The sequence below is a fragment of the Pleurodeles waltl genome, chromosome 11 (assembly GCF_031143425.1).
Source record: "Pleurodeles waltl isolate 20211129_DDA chromosome 11, aPleWal1.hap1.20221129, whole genome shotgun sequence".
In the NCBI taxonomy this organism is placed as follows: Eukaryota; Metazoa; Chordata; class Amphibia; order Caudata; family Salamandridae; genus Pleurodeles; species Pleurodeles waltl.
In genome coordinates, this window is record NC_090450.1 from 990,404,163 (window position 1) to 990,420,173 (window position 16,011).

Consider the following 16,011-nt stretch of genomic DNA (forward strand, 5'->3'; position numbering starts at 1 on the left):
AATACTCCAACACCCCAAAAAACAGATGAACCTGAAACGGGGGGGGGGGGGGGGGGGGACCCATAATTCACATGTGTCTACCAGTCATGCATTAATACTAGTGTGCCAGTATACTCGACCTAAGAAGGAGCCTGTAGCGGTGTTCCTGTTTATCTACTGAACATCAGAACTGGTGTGTCTGACTGCCAGCTCCCTCGTCAACTCAGGAACAGATTTTTGGGACTAAACTCTTCTAGAAGTGCTGCTTAACTCCGTCCTTGAGGGAGAAGAACAACTAATAGATAAGGAGGCGCTTTTGGATAAGTGATAGCTGAAGAGGTGTCAGTCCAACAGGCTACTGTCTGAGGAAGCTGTGCAGAGAGACCCATGTATCATCTCTAGACCATCACTGCTAGACCCCGGAGGAGGGCCGGCTTTAAAGGGCCACATCCCTGGAAGCCAATAGTGTGTGCCCCGGTTGTCCCACAAGATCTTGGGCTTGCTCTGTTCTTCTGTGTGGCATGTAAGTGTTCAGAGTGGTTGTGTCAGCAAGGACTAAGAGGGAAAACCCAGAAAACCGCCCAGTAGTTGCAGGTATATTTCTGATTAAAGTTCCACCCCACGGAGGAGTCACCCCTGACACAGTGCGTGCCCGGCATGCTCCTAGAAGCACCCTTCGGTGAGTGTGTGGCATGAGAAAAGGTTAAATGTGATTGCCCAGTTCTGTACCCCTGATATCCTAGACTGTGAACGAATCTACCACTCTCAGCGGTTTCGCAAGTGGTGCTGGCACAGGCACTGTCCTCCTTTCCAGGCCGGGCAGGTGACGTCCGAGGCACCCTCTGATAGGTAGTTACCTTGGTAGGTGACCAAGCCCCCTCTTTGGGCTATATAGGGTCTTCCTCCGGGTTGGGTCCTCAGGTTCGGCTTGCAAGATTCCCGCAGGTCTCCTCTGTAAACTCTGCTTTGACGCCTCGTATCTGGAACTGCGACTGCACCCTCCAGGAACCTACAAGCTGCAGATCCACGAGGAAGACTCTTCTGCAACATTGTATCCAGAATTCCTGTCAGCTTTGCAACATTCCCCCGGCCATGCATCCTCAAAAGACTGCACTCTTCAGCCTGCACAAGAAGAAGAAGGAATCTCCCTTGGGGTGAAGGCATCACTCCCCTGTAACCACAGGTACCTGGCTGCAATAACGACCGGCTGGGTGGATCTTCCCTCATCCTGAGTGGCCTGGGTCCTGCATCACGGGTGGTGGTCCGGAGAGTCTCCCTTGGTCCTTTCTACCAGCTGTCGCACGTTGGTGGTGGTAAGTCCTTTCCACTCCACGCAAGACAGCACCCCCATGCACCGCGTCCTTTGCAGCTGCCAAGGCTTGTTTGCTTCACCTCCAAGGGAAACTTCAGGCAACGTGTTGCTCCAGCGCCCAGCCATCCCTCTTGCAACTCCTGGGCCTCTGCGCGTGGTCCTCCTGCGACGTGGGAGCAACTTCAGTGGTGCTGTGTGGGCTGCTTCAGCGACTTCTGTGTCCCTGTCCTGTGGGACATCTTTGGGCACTGCCGCTGCTCCTGTGGGTCTTCTGCGATGTGGAGGGTCCCCTGTGACTCCTCCTCCTAGGTAGAATCCTCCTGGACCTTGCTGGTCCCAGGCAGAACCTCTTTTCCTCCAACCGTGAATTTGCTTTTGCCAAGTTTTGTTTGTGGAAATCCTTCACCGACACCCATCTGCAATCCAGCTTCCAGCATGGGACACCTTTTGTACGCATCAGGAACTCTTCTTCAGCTTCTGTGCTGCAGACCAACTCCAAACGGTACCTCTGGGTGGGTAGTATCTCCTACTCCCCCCGGACTCCACAGACACTTCTGGACTTGCTCCCCACTCTCCTCAGGTCACCATCTTCGGTAATCCACTGCTGGTTCCTTGCAGGCTTTTCTGGGTGTCTTCTTTTTCTTCTTTTCATCGTTTGGTGTGGTTTTGGGGCAATCCAGTGTTTTACTCCTGCATTCCTAGTCGCTGGGGGTGGGGGGAGTACTACATTACTTACCTGCAGGGCTTCCTAGTACTCCCAGCTCCCCTCTACACAATTTACTTACCTAGGTGGGGGCCCTGTGTTCGCATTCCACTTTCTTAGTATATGGTTTGGGCTTCCCCTAGGGCTACTGTTGCTGATTGCTATTTTACACTGTTTTCTAATCTTTTTATGACTCTTACTGTTTATTAGTGTGTGTGTGTGTGTGTGTGTGTGTGTATATGTGTATATATATATATATATATACACACACACACACACACACACTAATAAAAGTATATATATATATATACACACACATATATATATATATACACATATATATATATATATAGTGTATTTACTTACCTCCTATCGGAAGGTTGACTCTCTAGTATTTTCTGATACTGTGTTCTAAAAATAATAAGATAAGTACCTTTATTTTTGTACAACCAAGTATTTCCTTTCTTGTGTGTAAGTACTGTGTGACTGTAGTGGTATTGCATGAGCTTTGCATGTGTCCTAGATAAGCCTTGGCTACTCATCCAAAGCTACCTCTAGAGAGCCTGGCTTCTAGGCACTGCCTACACTTCACTGAGAGGGGATAAATGGACCTGTTATAAGGTGTAAGTACCCACCACACACCAGGCCAGCTTCCTATAGTGTGTGAAACAAAGGAGGGAGAGACTTTACCACCCATTCACTGCAAACATCTCTCTGCAGCAACAACTATGGGGAAGGGCAAACTCCATGGTTCTTCTATTCCACTCGAGAGAGAGATCCCTCCCCGCCCTCCCGCCACTGAGGCCTCCCTTTCTTCAATTGTGCAGCCCTCCCCCACTGCCCCCCACCCCAATTTTTATGTTGTGAAGGACTCTGCTGAGCGGGTAAACCTTTGAACAGGAGAGGCCAGTATGCATCTCTCCCCCTGGATGCAGAAAGACAGTGGTCTCTCTTGAAAAGAGAGCTGGTCTTTGGGTGTCCCCTCCTGACCATAGTGCCGTTTTGTGGGTCTCTAGCCTCAACGTGTGAGCTTTTGGTTAACATGTCATGTCATGTAAGCGGACAGACAATCAGAAACCCGCAAAGCCGTACCATGGCTTTGCTGGCACTCTGACACAGACATCCAAGATCTCCAGAGCCATGCAGGGGATATTTATGTTCTATCAGTTGTATAAAAACTCAGATGGTAGATTTGTTTTGGATGACCTGGGATGAACTGCACACACTTATTTGGCCCCCAGACTAGTACCCTTCCATGTTATCGAATATGGTATTTGGCGGTCTCATTAAACAGACCTTCTTTTTGTTCCTTGATTGCTAGATGTCATAGGTACACAACTTGATGGTGCATAAGTGGTCCTCGTTTTACCATTCTCAGAAGAATGAAAGGTTGTGTTGCCTCTGTTTGACATGAACCACTTACGTGTAGGTTTATTTCAGATCTCTGCAGCTGGCACTGAATCCAGGTGTAAAGAAATGGCTAGGGCCTTGTGTTAGATCCTGTTTAGCATTTCTTTTAGAGTTTAAAAGTTTGTAAAAGTTTGAATTAGAACCTAGAACTAGTTGTAGATTCTTAAAAAGTATTCCAACTTTTAGAAGCAAAATGTCTAGCACAGATGTGACTGTGGTGGAACTCGACACCACACCTTACCTCCATCTTAAGATGAGGGAGCTAAGGTCACTCTGTAAAATAAAGAAAATAACAATGGGCCCCAAACCTACCAAAATACAGCTCCAGGAGCTTTTGGCAGAGTTTGAAAAGGCCAACCCCTCTGAGGGTGGCAACTCAGAGGAAGAGGATAGTGACTTGGAGGAAAATTCCCCCCTACCAGTCCTATCTAGGGAGAACAGGGTCCCTCAAACCCTGACTCCAAAAATAATAGTCAGAGATGCTGGTTCCCTCACAGGAGAGACCAACACCTCTGAAATCACTGAGGATAACTCCAGTGAAGATGACCCCCTGTTAGCCAGGATGGTCAAAAGATTGGCTTTGAAAAAGCAGCTCCTAGCCATAGAAAGGGAAAGAAAAGAGATGGGCCTAGGTCCCATCGATGGTGGCAGCAACTTAAATAGGGTCAGAGATTCCCCTGACATCCTAAAAATCCCCAAAGGGATTGTAACAAAATATGAAGATGGTGATGACATCACCAAATGGTTCACAGCTTTTGAGAGGGCTTGTGTAACCAGAAAAGTAAACAGATCTCACTGGGGTGCTCTCCTTTGGGAAATGTTCACTGGAAAGTGTAGGGATAGACTCCTCACACTCTCTGGAAAAGATGCAGAATCTTATGACCTCATGAAGGGTACCCTGATTGAGGGCTTTGGATTCTCCACTGAGGAGTATAGAATTAGATTCAGGGGGGCTCAAAAATCCTCGAGCCAGACCTGGGTTGATTTTGTAGACTACTCAGTAAAAACACTAGATGGTTGGTTAACTGGAAATGAAGTGTGTGACTATGTTGGGCTTTATAATTTGTTTATGAAAGAACACATTTTAAGTAACTGCTTCAATGAAAAGTTGCATCAGTATCTGGTAGACCTAGGTCCAATTTCTCCCCAAGAATTGGGAAAGAAGGCAGACCACTGGGTCAAGACTAGGGTAACCAAAACTTCCACTGGGGGTGACCAAAAGAAAGGGGTTACCAAAACTCCCCAGGAGAAAGTGGGTGACACTAGAAACAAAGAAAAAGAGTCCTCTGTAGGCCCCCAAAAACCAGAACAGGTGGGTGGGCCCCAAGACACAACCCAAAACAAAGGTGGGTACCAGGGTAAGAACTGGGATGCCACTAAGGCATGGTGCCACAACTGTAAACAGTCTGGGCACCACACCAAGGACACTTCTTGTCCCAAAAACAAACCCCAGAACAAAATTCCAGGGGTAACCAGTGTAGCCATGGGAGATGACTCCTCAGATGAGGAGGTCTTCATAGCCTTCAACTGGAAACAGGGCCCAACAGGTGAGTTGGAGATTCCAGAGGGAAGTAGACACTTCCACCACCTACTGGTGAATGGAATCCCAACCACTGCCCTGAGAGACACTTGTGCCAGTCACACTATTGTGCATGACAGGCTGGTGCTCTCAAACCAGTACATCCCAGGTGAGACTGCCAGGGTAAGAGTTAGCCTAGACAGGGTCACTAAGAGGCCTGTGGCTTTAGTGCCCATAGAAGTGGGTGGCACTCTTAGCTGGAGAAGGGTAGTAGTCAGTACAGACCTCCCCCTTGATTGTCTCCTTGGAAATGACTACCCAGAGGTTAGTCAGAGCCCAAGAGAGAAACTGGTCCAGTGCCAGTCCTCTCCCAAGGATTCTGGAAGTCCTGCCTCTGCAGTAAATGCAAGCAGGCCCCAGAAGAAGAAGAAAAGAAAACAGAGTAGGAAGGGTGGACAACCTTTAGCCAAGGTTACAGCAAGCCAAGGAGATTCTGCTCCAGTAGGGGAGAACTCCAAAAATGGCCCTGATAAAGTCCAACCTGACCCACAAGAAGTCCTGGCTAGTCAGGCAACTGTTAAACCTGAGTGGGTGGCTCCTCAGCTAACAGAAGAAAGAGTGGAAGAAGGGTGTTTACTACAAGATGTGGTAACCCCCCACTCTAATACAGCAGACAGGCAACCTGAACCCAAAGAAGCCTGTAACTTAGCCCCTTCCCTTTTAGGTGAAGAGCTAAAGGTGTGGTTCTGGGCACTGACAGCTGTCAGTGGCCTCTGCTGGGTGTTAGCCTTTATGGCTGCACTATCCTTAGCATGGTGGTCTGACCCCATGCCAAATAGCAAGTTAGGCCCCCTGACCCTATTGGTCATGGTGGGGTTACTCCAGCTCTGGGTAACCTCTCTGGGTAAGCTAGGGGTAACCCTGGCCAAGATAAGGTTAGCAGAGGTGGATACCTCTAAGACCAAAATAGAAAGAATGGGTGGAGACATTGAAGAGGCAGACAAGAGGCAATTCAGACTAGGTCCTATCACTGTGGAAGTAGGTCAGTTCCCCAAAGGGAATGACCTGAACAGAAGGATGTAAGGCAGAGTAGGCCCTGCAACTAACCAGCCTATTTCTCCTACTCTTCCTCGCCTGACAGACTAGGAAGACTCTCCCAGCTTGGGCTGAGTCTCCTGGCCTGTGGGCTGGGGGGGGCTTGTGTAAAGAAATGGCTCCCTGTTGCAGTTACCCCCCACTTTTTGCCTGATACTGATGCTGACTTGACTGAGAAGTGTGCTGGGACCCTGCTAACCAGGCCCCAGCACCAGTGTTCCTTCACCTAAAATGTACCATTGTATCCACAATTGGCACACCCTGGCATTCAGATAAGTCCCTTGTAACTGGTACTTCTAGTACCAAGGGCCCTGATGCCAAGAAAGGTCTCTAAGGGCTGCAGCATGTCTTATGCCACCCTAGAGACCCCTCACTCAGCACAGACACACTGCTTACAAGCCTGTGTGTGCTAGTGAGAACAAAATGAGTAAGTCGACATGGCACTTCCCTCAGGGTGCCATGCCAGCCTCTCACTGCCTATGCAGTATAGGTAAGACACCCCTCTAGCAGGCCTTACAGCCCTAAGGCAGGGTGCACTATACCATAGGTGAGGGTACCAGTGCATGAGCATGGTACCCCTACAGTGTCTAAACAAAACCTTAGACATTGTAAGTGCAGGGTAGCCATAAGAGTATATGGTCTGGGAGTCTGTCAAACACGAACTCCACAGAACCATAATGGCTACACTGAAAACTGGGAAGTTTGGTATCAAACTTCTCAGCACAATAAATGCACACTGATGCCAGTGTAAATTTTATTGCAAAATACACCCCAGAGGGCACCTTAGAGGTGCCCCCTGAAACTTAACCGACTATCTGTGTAGGCTGACTAGTTCCAGCAGCCTGCCACACTAGAGACATGTTGCTGGCCCCATGGGGAGAGTGCCTTTGTCACTCTGAGGCCAGTAACAAAGCCTGCACTGGGTGGAGATGCTAACACCTCCCCCAGGCAGGAGCTGTAACACCTGGCGGTGAGCCTCAAAGGCTCACCCCTTTGTCACAGCCCAGCAGGGCACTCCAGCTTAGTGGAGTTGCCCGCCCCCTCCGGCCACGGCCCCCACTTTTGGCGGCAAGGCTGGAGGGAACAAAGAAAGCAACAAGGAGGAGTCACTGGCCAGTCAGGACAGCCCCTAAGGTGTCCTGAGCTGAAGTGACTCTAACTTTTAGAAATCCTCCATCTTGCAGATGGAGGATTCCCCCAATAGGGTTAGGATTGTGACCCCCTCCCCTTGGGAGGAGGCACAAAGAGGGTGTTCCCACCCTCAGGGCTAGTAGCCATTGGCTACTAACCCCCCAGACCTAAACACGCCCTTAAATTTAGTATTTAAGGGCTACCCTGAACCCTAGAAAATTAGATTCCTGCAACTACAAGAAGAAGGACTGCCTAGCTGAAAACCCCTGCAGAGGAAGACCAGAAGACGACAACTGCCTTGGCTCCAGAAACTCACCGGCCTGTCTCCTGCCTTCCAAAGATCCTGCTCCAGCGACGCCTTCCAAAGGGACCAGCGACCTCGACATCCTCTGAGGACTGCCCCTGCTTCGAAAAGACAAGAAACTCCCGAGGACAGCGGACCTGCTCCAAGAAAGGCTGCAACTTTGTTTCCAGCAGCTTTGAAAGAACCCTGCAAGCTCCCCGCAAGAAGCGTGAGACTTGCAACACTGCACCCGGCGACCCCGACTCGGCTGGTGGAGATCCAACACCTCAGGAGGGACCCCAGGACTACTCTAAGACTGTGAGTACCAAAACCTGTCCCCCCTGAGCTCCCACAGCGCCGCCTGCAGAGGGAATCCCGAGGCTTCCCCTGACCGCGACTCTTTGAATCCTAAGTCCCGACGCCTGGGAGAGACCCTGCACCCGCAGCCCCCAGGACCTGAAGGACCGAACTTTCACTGGAGAAGTGACCCCCAGGAGTCCCTCTCCCTTGCCCAAGTGGAGGTTTCCCCGAGGAACCCCCCCCTTGCCTGCCTGCAGCGCTGAAGAGATCCCGAGATCTCTCATAGACTAACATTGCGAACCCGACGCTTGTCTCTACACTGCACCCGGCCGCCCCCGCGCCGCTGAGGGTGAAATTTTTGTGTGGGCTTGTGTCCCCCCCGGTGCCCTACAAAACCCCCCTGGTCTGCCCTCCGAAGACGCGGGTACTTACCTGCAAGCAGACCGGAACCAGGGCACCCCCTTCTCTCCATTCTAGCCTATGCGTTTTGGGCACCACTTTGAACTCTGCACCTGACCGGCCCTGAGCTGCTGGTGTGGTGACTTTGGGGTTGCTCTGAACCCCCAACGGTGGGCTACCTTGGACCAAGAACTGAACCCTGTAAGTGTCTTACTTACCTGGTAAAACTAACAAAAACTTACCTCCCCCAGGAACTGTGAAAATTGCACTAAGTGTCCACTTTTAAAGTAGCTATTTGTCAATAACTTGAAAAGTATACATGCAATTGAAATGATTCAACGTTCCTAATGTACTTACCTGCAATACCTTTCAAACAAGATATTACATGTTAAATTTGAACCTGTGGTTCTTAAAATAAACTAAGAAAAGATATTTTTCTATACAAAACCTATTGGCTGGATTTGTCTCTGAGTGTGTGTACCTCATTTATTGTCTATGTGTATGTACAACAAATGCTTAACACTACTCCTTGGATAAGCCTACTGCTCGACCACACTACCACAAAATAGAGCATTAGTATTATCTATTTTTACCACTATTTTACCTCTAAGGGGAACCCTTGGACTCTGTGCATGCTATTCCTTACTTTGAAATAGCACATACAGAGCCAACTTCCTACACCAGGTCTAAGAAGTGATTGATTTTTTTTGATTCATACTCTTCCCCATGCTACAGACCACTGCTCAGCACCTGACGGGCAGATCTGTGGTTGTGTCTGGGGATGCAGGGTAGAGGTCTGAACCCTCACGTGGTCAGTTTGACGCTTTCTGCACTGACAGTAACGAGGAGATGGTATAAGTGTCAAGTGACATGTGAGAGTAGTGACGTGTGCCATGCTTTTAATCAACCCCACTCTTTATCTCCCTCCTAGGTAAATACCACTGTCCTGTGCTGTTCACCATCTTCACCAACAACTCCCACATTGTGGCCGTGAGGACCACAGGCAATGTCTACGCCCATGAGGTAAGCTACCAAGTCCTTCCTCTTTGTGGTGCTTCCAGAAGAACATATCCATGAAAACATGGTTGGGCTGCAGGCCCCTCTCACATAAAGATGTTCTGTCTGGTGCCATCATTTTATTATTTATTGATCCATAGCCAGATTCCCCCCATCGCGCCCCTCCCGAGGTGACCTCACAACCGCCTGCAGCTATCCCTCCAAAACTCCCTGATGCAGCCCCTTAAGAACCATACATTTCTGTTTTAAAGACATCTCTTCTGTCTGGAGATTCACCTTAAAGTGGACCTCACCCCACAGTAGAAAGTAATTTGTTTACTTGGCCTGTAGCTTTTTCTTTTATTAGGATTGTCTGTACAAGATCTTTTGGCCATGCCTCTGTTAGACTTTTCCTGTGATTTCAGAAGAAACGAGAGACGGCCCTCCACACCTATCACCCAAAGGGGACAGGGCACTGTGGTACAGTGAAGAAAAAGGAATACACCGATGGGATCAAATCAATTGTTCACACACAATATCAACCACTCCGTACCTCCAATGATCAATCTATATAAAGGAATTCACAAAAAAATATATAATTCAAATTTATTAATGAATCTAAACCCATAAAATCATAAGATAGAACCGCCCATACAAACCCAAACCAATGATAAAACCCTCACATATAATTGGACTGCTGGACCCATTGGAACGGACCTAAAATTGAATAGAGACTGTGGACAGAAATCAATAGGCCCATATATACCAGAATTGGGACAGCGTGTATATAATAGACTATAGTGGATGTCTTTTAGTTTTGTCTCCCTTATGTCTGGTATTTGTATGTGAGGGTTTTATCATTGGTTTGGGTTTGTATGGGTGGTTTTATCTTATGATTTTATGGGTTTAGATTCATTAATAAATTTGAATTATATTTGTTATTGTTAATTCCTTTATATAGATTGATCATTGGAGGTACGGAGTGGTTGATATTGTGTGTTGTGTGTGAACAATTGATTTGATTCCATTGGTGTATTCCTTTTTCTAGACTTTTCCTGTGATGCCATGTGTTTCATCCAGTGGACTTAACAGTCTGTGAGTATAGTGCTGCATGTAGGAAGCAGAGGTGGGCCCTGAAAATCATTAACTAATCTTTGCATCAGGGTTCTGCACAAGAGGGCCTCTTTCTCTGGGCACCAGCCACTGCTCTTGTGATGCGTTTGTTGATTTCTCCTTGTTGCAGACATGTCAGAATCCTTCTCCCATCTCCAGCCTACCCAGACGACATTACAGGGTGCTCGTCTAACGAAGCCAAGGTCTTAGTACACTAATGCACTTGAGGCGTGCTTACAAGTCGTGCTTACAAGTTGAGCTGGTGCGTGGCTATCAGTGGTACAACTGAAGCATTGGCCACCAGTGCTGCAGCAAGCTTCCCATGATAAGCTCTAATGCAAGCATGGAAAAGGGCAGTCTTACCCACTCACTGGGTATTACAAGACAAACATCACCTGGGTGAGTTGGCAGCTAGAAATGAAGCAGCTGATGCAGTGGGATCTTCACACTGCTGGAGCCCATTGCCCCTGCTCGAATCGTGGTGCCCACACCCATCGTGGTGCCATGGATCTGAGGCCAAAAGGGCAGATGATGGACGGAATGCTGAACAATGTCAAACATTCACCCCAGTCAGAAATCTGGGCCTAAGTCTATTGTCTTTTTTTGCCCACAATGCCACCCCAGTTAGGACCCAGCCATATGCAAATCAGTCTTGGCCCTGCTGCCCCTGGGAACAGTCCAGCCCGAACTGCCAGGCCAGATCCTCCCTGGACTAGAAACAAGCATCATGGGACCAGTTTCGGGGTATCACCTCATCAGTCTGGCTTATCTTGAATCCAATGGCACAGTGAGCACGGGACCCACGTCTGGGTATACCTGGCATGATTAGGACGACAAATGCAAAAAGAGGAGATGATGGACAGAACGCTGAACAATGTCTAACATTCACCCCCAGTCCGAGGTCATGCAGTGCCCCCCCTGCAAAGAATGCCACTGCTAAAGTAGTTGTGTTTTAGGAGTACAGACCCGCTGCAGTACATCCCCTGAAGTTTGTTTGACTTTAGTTTGTATTTTATGGCACGGTTACCTATAAGACATTGGGGAGCTCTAATCAGATCCTTCATAGGTTTCTGGAATCATGGTGAAATGCAAGAGATGTGTTTAAAAAACGTTATGAAAACTGAGGAGACTGGTTGTGGTTTTACGTTCGTGAGGCTAACAGTTCCATGCTGTTGCAGTGAGCGTAGAGGAAGTGTGACCACCACGACTGACTAAAGCATAGCCTGGAATCACAAGTAAATTGGGCAGTTATCATCTCAAAGTGCTTGTGGCAATATATGGCTTGAAATGATTTTACATATAGGGAACACAAGAAGGCAGATGATAAATGGCTTTATGAGTAGAACCCTAAAAAGATACCTTTTATTGAATGGAACCAACGAAGATAGTTTAAATGAGACAATTTGTGTGATATTTTGGTGAGGCCCAGAATACACCGAACAGCACCATTTTTTGTATGCTGCAGCCTTGAAATTAGATAGAAGAGAAGTCCTGTGATTACTAGTGCCTGGATGTGTTTCTAGCTGTCCTCTCTTGTGAGATATCCCTGTACATTTCATGCACTAACTCTCCCACCTTCCTCTTCAGGCCATTGAGCAACTGAACATCAAACCCAAAAGCTTCAAAGACCTGCTGACCGATGAGCCATTTACCCGCCAGGACATCATTACGCTGCAGGTAGGGCTGCGCGGCGTTCCAAGGGCCACAAAGAGCATTGTGGGCTGGGCCTTCAACTACATACCTCCTCGGGTAGATAATGGTCCTGACGGGCCCTGGTAGAGCTTGGTACTGAGTACTGAAGTGCAGTGGGGAGGAGGGGTGGCGAGGGAGAGGGTCTCCAACATAGGCACCACGTTGTATTGCCTCATGGTGCCAAGGCTCAACATTAGTTATGTTCGGAGCCTAGGAGCCAGGCCAGGACCTTCCAATTGTTTATTTTGTCCTGGCCAGCCTAAGGCAGGAATCAGAGATGTCATATTTTACTGGGAGCCTAGTAGGGACAAAGTGAGGGAACAGCTGAATAACACAGAAGAGAATCCTTTCATCTCAGCACAATATATCAGTAGAAATCGAATTTTCCCATAGGAAACGTTATCTGTGCTAAATCAGTGGTTTCATCATTTTTATGGCACAATGGTCTTTTGGTGCCTTTTCTTGGTTTGGTGAAAATCTGTTAAGAAGTTTTTAATAGATAAGGCGGAAAGTAAGGGTCTAGTGCGCATGGACGTTTATAGATATATTTACAGAAGTTTGCAAACAAGTTTTTTTCTCCAAAATGCTTCAAAGATTTGTGAACAGTAAGGAAATTAGAACACTTCAAAAAATGACAAACTTAGATTGTCTTTGAAAAAAAACACATAGACTGTACTTAAGACCCAGCCATGATATTTTTCATACAAATGTTGAGTGTACCTACTCCACATGAGGCGCACATCCAACAGTCACACAGTTCACGCACCTGGCACACTCCCTGGCTTCACAGACATGCACTTCTGACTAATTTTTACAAAACAAAAAAAAGTTAATGGATATTTCACAAAAAACGGCAATAAAAAAAAAAAAAGTACAATTGAATTACTGTAAACATCCCATAAACTGTATTGTATGTGCATGTACTACAATGAACACGTTTCTTTATTTAAAAAAATCCTCAAATATTACTCCACATACATTTGTAACTTTAAAACATTTACATTTTCAGAAAACACCGTTCATAAGACTATTAAACCACTGACACTTCAATTTCTTCTAAGTTTATGATTGAAAACTGTAAACAATATTTATTGAAAAAAATACACACTCCAAGAAACAACGAAAGCTGAAAGGGTGTTAAGCTGTCTAATTTGTTAGCACTGAAAACTAAAATAGTCAATGTTTGTTGTAGGTAGTTTAGATCATTTATAACAGGTGGCTGTACGGATGGATGTGTGATGGTCAGTGTTTTGTTGTAGTTGGTATGTATCATTTTGTTACTAATGACTGTACGGATGTGTGATGGTTGGTGTTTTATTGTAGTAGGTGTGTATTATTTTGTAACTGGTGACTGTATGGATGCATGATGGTTGGTATTTTATCGTAGGTGGTGCATACCATTTGTTACAGGTGGCTGTATGAATGCATGATGGTTGGTGTTTTGTCGTAGGTGATGTGTATTATTTTGTAACTAGTGACTGTATGAATGGATGCATGATGGTTGGTATTTTATTGTAGGTGGTGCATACCATTTGTTACAGGTGGCTGTATGAATGCATGATGGTTGGTGTTTTGTCGTAGGGGATGTGTATTATTTTGTAACGAGTGACTGTATGAATGGATGCATGATGGTTGGTGTTTTGTTGTAGGTGGTGTAAATCATTTGTAACAGGTGGCTGTACGGATGCATGATGGTTGGTGTTTTGTTGTAGGTGGTGTAAGTCATTTGTAACAGGTGGCTGTATGAATGCATGATGGTGTTTTTTTTGTTGTAGGTGGTGTAAATCATTTGTAACAGGTGTCTGTACAGATGCATGGTAGTTGGTGTTTTATTGTAGGTGGTGTATATATTTTTCTAGTGGCAAAGTGTAAATGGTCTGAAATTCATCATATGAGTGCTGTTTCTTTGAGAGATTTTTCAAATTTAAGAGCAAATTCTTGCTTTTATGTATAAAAAAAAAGTCATTTTATCATATTCAAACACAAAGTATAAAACAGCACAGAACAAATAATAAACAGTCTACGCAATGCAAGTACGCAAGCGTTACTTGAGCTATCTCTTGAGTCCCACTTCCATGTCTAAGGACCATTGTTACTCCCCATTCAGGTGAGGAGATATTCAAGCTTGGCCCCGCGAGTGAGTTCAAATCTTAGACGTTACACAATGGCTTTGAGAAAGTCAAAGTGACTCTGTGCCTTAGCGCATTAATTAGAGCAAGTTCTCCCAGAGGCCCGGTGACCCGGTATTTATTCTTTCAATAAGATAAGGTTTATTACATTTTTAAGTCATAATTCCACTTTTCTTGACAGCATGCACCTCCTAGAGACCTATGCAGTCCTTCAGATTGAGAGTCTGTAACCACAACTCAACCCTTAAAACTTTAATTACATTGGTAAGTTTCCAATGTTTAATTTGTAATAAAATGAGTGCTGTTGCCTGAAGCTCTGCTCAGAAGCCCATGGACAGTGCTATTAAATGTTGGCTCACCAAATACCGAGGCTTCTTAGTCTTGAATCCACCTCTTACCTCTTTAATCCACTACCAGACACTCCCTACAACTTTTTCTCACTCTTGCAGGTTCCTGCTTTCTCCCGTTTGTGATGGTTTTCCCTTCTTTCCCTTCCTCTCTTCTTCCTGTTTTGTTTTTCTTTCTCTTGCTCTCTGTAAATATTTAATAAAGAAAAATAAGTGCTGGCCCCCAAAAATGAGCGCCTGTGGTCGCCACTGGCTCAAATTAAGCACTGGGCAAGACCAAAGCTCTCTTAAAAAATGTTGATTCAATTTTGTCAAAGCTGGATTTGGATCCCAGCAAAATTGCTGAATGCCCAAAGAGTTCGGAGGGGCCATCTTTTGCTTTGTACATTTCCAGCAAAGGTATCATAGACAGAACACTGCGCAGTGAATCTTTCAAGGCCACCTGTCGCTATAAATAAATTTGTGGAGGTAGAACATTTCTTGTCCCATGTATGTGTGATAATAAGTTAGACGGGAGCAGGGATCCTTTGAGTCTAGATGTATGCCCTTGATCGTCTATGCACTCATGTATATTGGCAAAAATATGTTGGCAGATTCAGAAAGATTAGAAATTTATACCCGTAGTCGTCTGAACCTTATTTTTAACCATACCTGAATAAAGGGAATTCCTTTGGGTTTACCTCGATATTCTCAGAGTTTATCTGGATCCTGTGTCTATCCGGTCATTTCGTTATGAAGAACTCCCTCAGACTGAGGTTGAGTCCATCCTGGCAGAATCATATTACCAGAGTGGGGTGAGGAACACGATGATGAAGCATGCCACCTGATATCGGTAGGTCTTTCTCATCCAATATGATGAGGTTCTCAATAGACCTTTGGCCCTAGGATGGTGTCTAACTAAGACGCTATTTGTCTCGTCACCGTATCTCTGAGAGAGTGAGCCAGGTACCTCGTCAGCACTTGACTGTCAGTGGTAGTGCAGGTCGAGCAATCCAAGTGTTCTCGAGGAGAAGGTGGGTGCAGGGTGAACACAGGCTCGCAACTCAGAATACACCCAGCAACCCCAATAAATCCTTGCCCATTCAAATACTTGCTTTTATGTAAAAGGTAGTTTTTATATACAAACACAAAGTATAATACAGCACAACAAATAATATGCACAATATTTATAAGGCAAGTACGCAAGCGTTACTCTGGTCGGCTGTCGAGTCCCACTTCCCTGTCTAAAGACCGTGGTTATTCCCCATTCAGGTGAGGAGACATCCAAGCTAGGGCCCACAAGTGATTTTGAGTTCCATGATGGCTTCAAGAAAGTCAAAGTTACCTGTGCCATAGCAAGTCAGTCTGAGCAAATTGTCCCAGGGCCCAGTATTCAGTCTTAACCGCTGTCACTAGAGTGGTCATGTGCAGGGCCCAGGCATGCGTCTGCAGCCTGGCGATGCAGAAGTCTGGATGCTGCAGTCAAGGTGGCGGACGTTGCCGGCTCTCCTCTGGTCATGGAAGTGAGTGTCAATGAGGGAGGTGGGCAGGTCTTGGGTGGTCCTAGATTTGGGTAGTTGAATCGTTGCTTTTCTTGTGGAAGTCGCAACCTGTCATCTTCACA

General features: G+C 46.4%; 1 protein-coding gene across 1 annotated transcript in view; it reads left to right on the forward strand.

Annotated features, from left to right (window-relative positions):
- PPIL2 (peptidylprolyl isomerase like 2) overlaps positions 1-16,011 on the forward strand; it is a 280,729-nt gene that overhangs the window by 96,145 nt on the left and 168,573 nt on the right. Inside the window, exons 7-8 of the mRNA XM_069215327.1 lie at positions 9,063-9,154; positions 11,828-11,917. Coding sequence (XP_069071428.1) covers positions 9,063-9,154; positions 11,828-11,917 — 182 coding nt within the window. The remainder of the gene's footprint in view (positions 1-9,062; positions 9,155-11,827; positions 11,918-16,011) is intronic.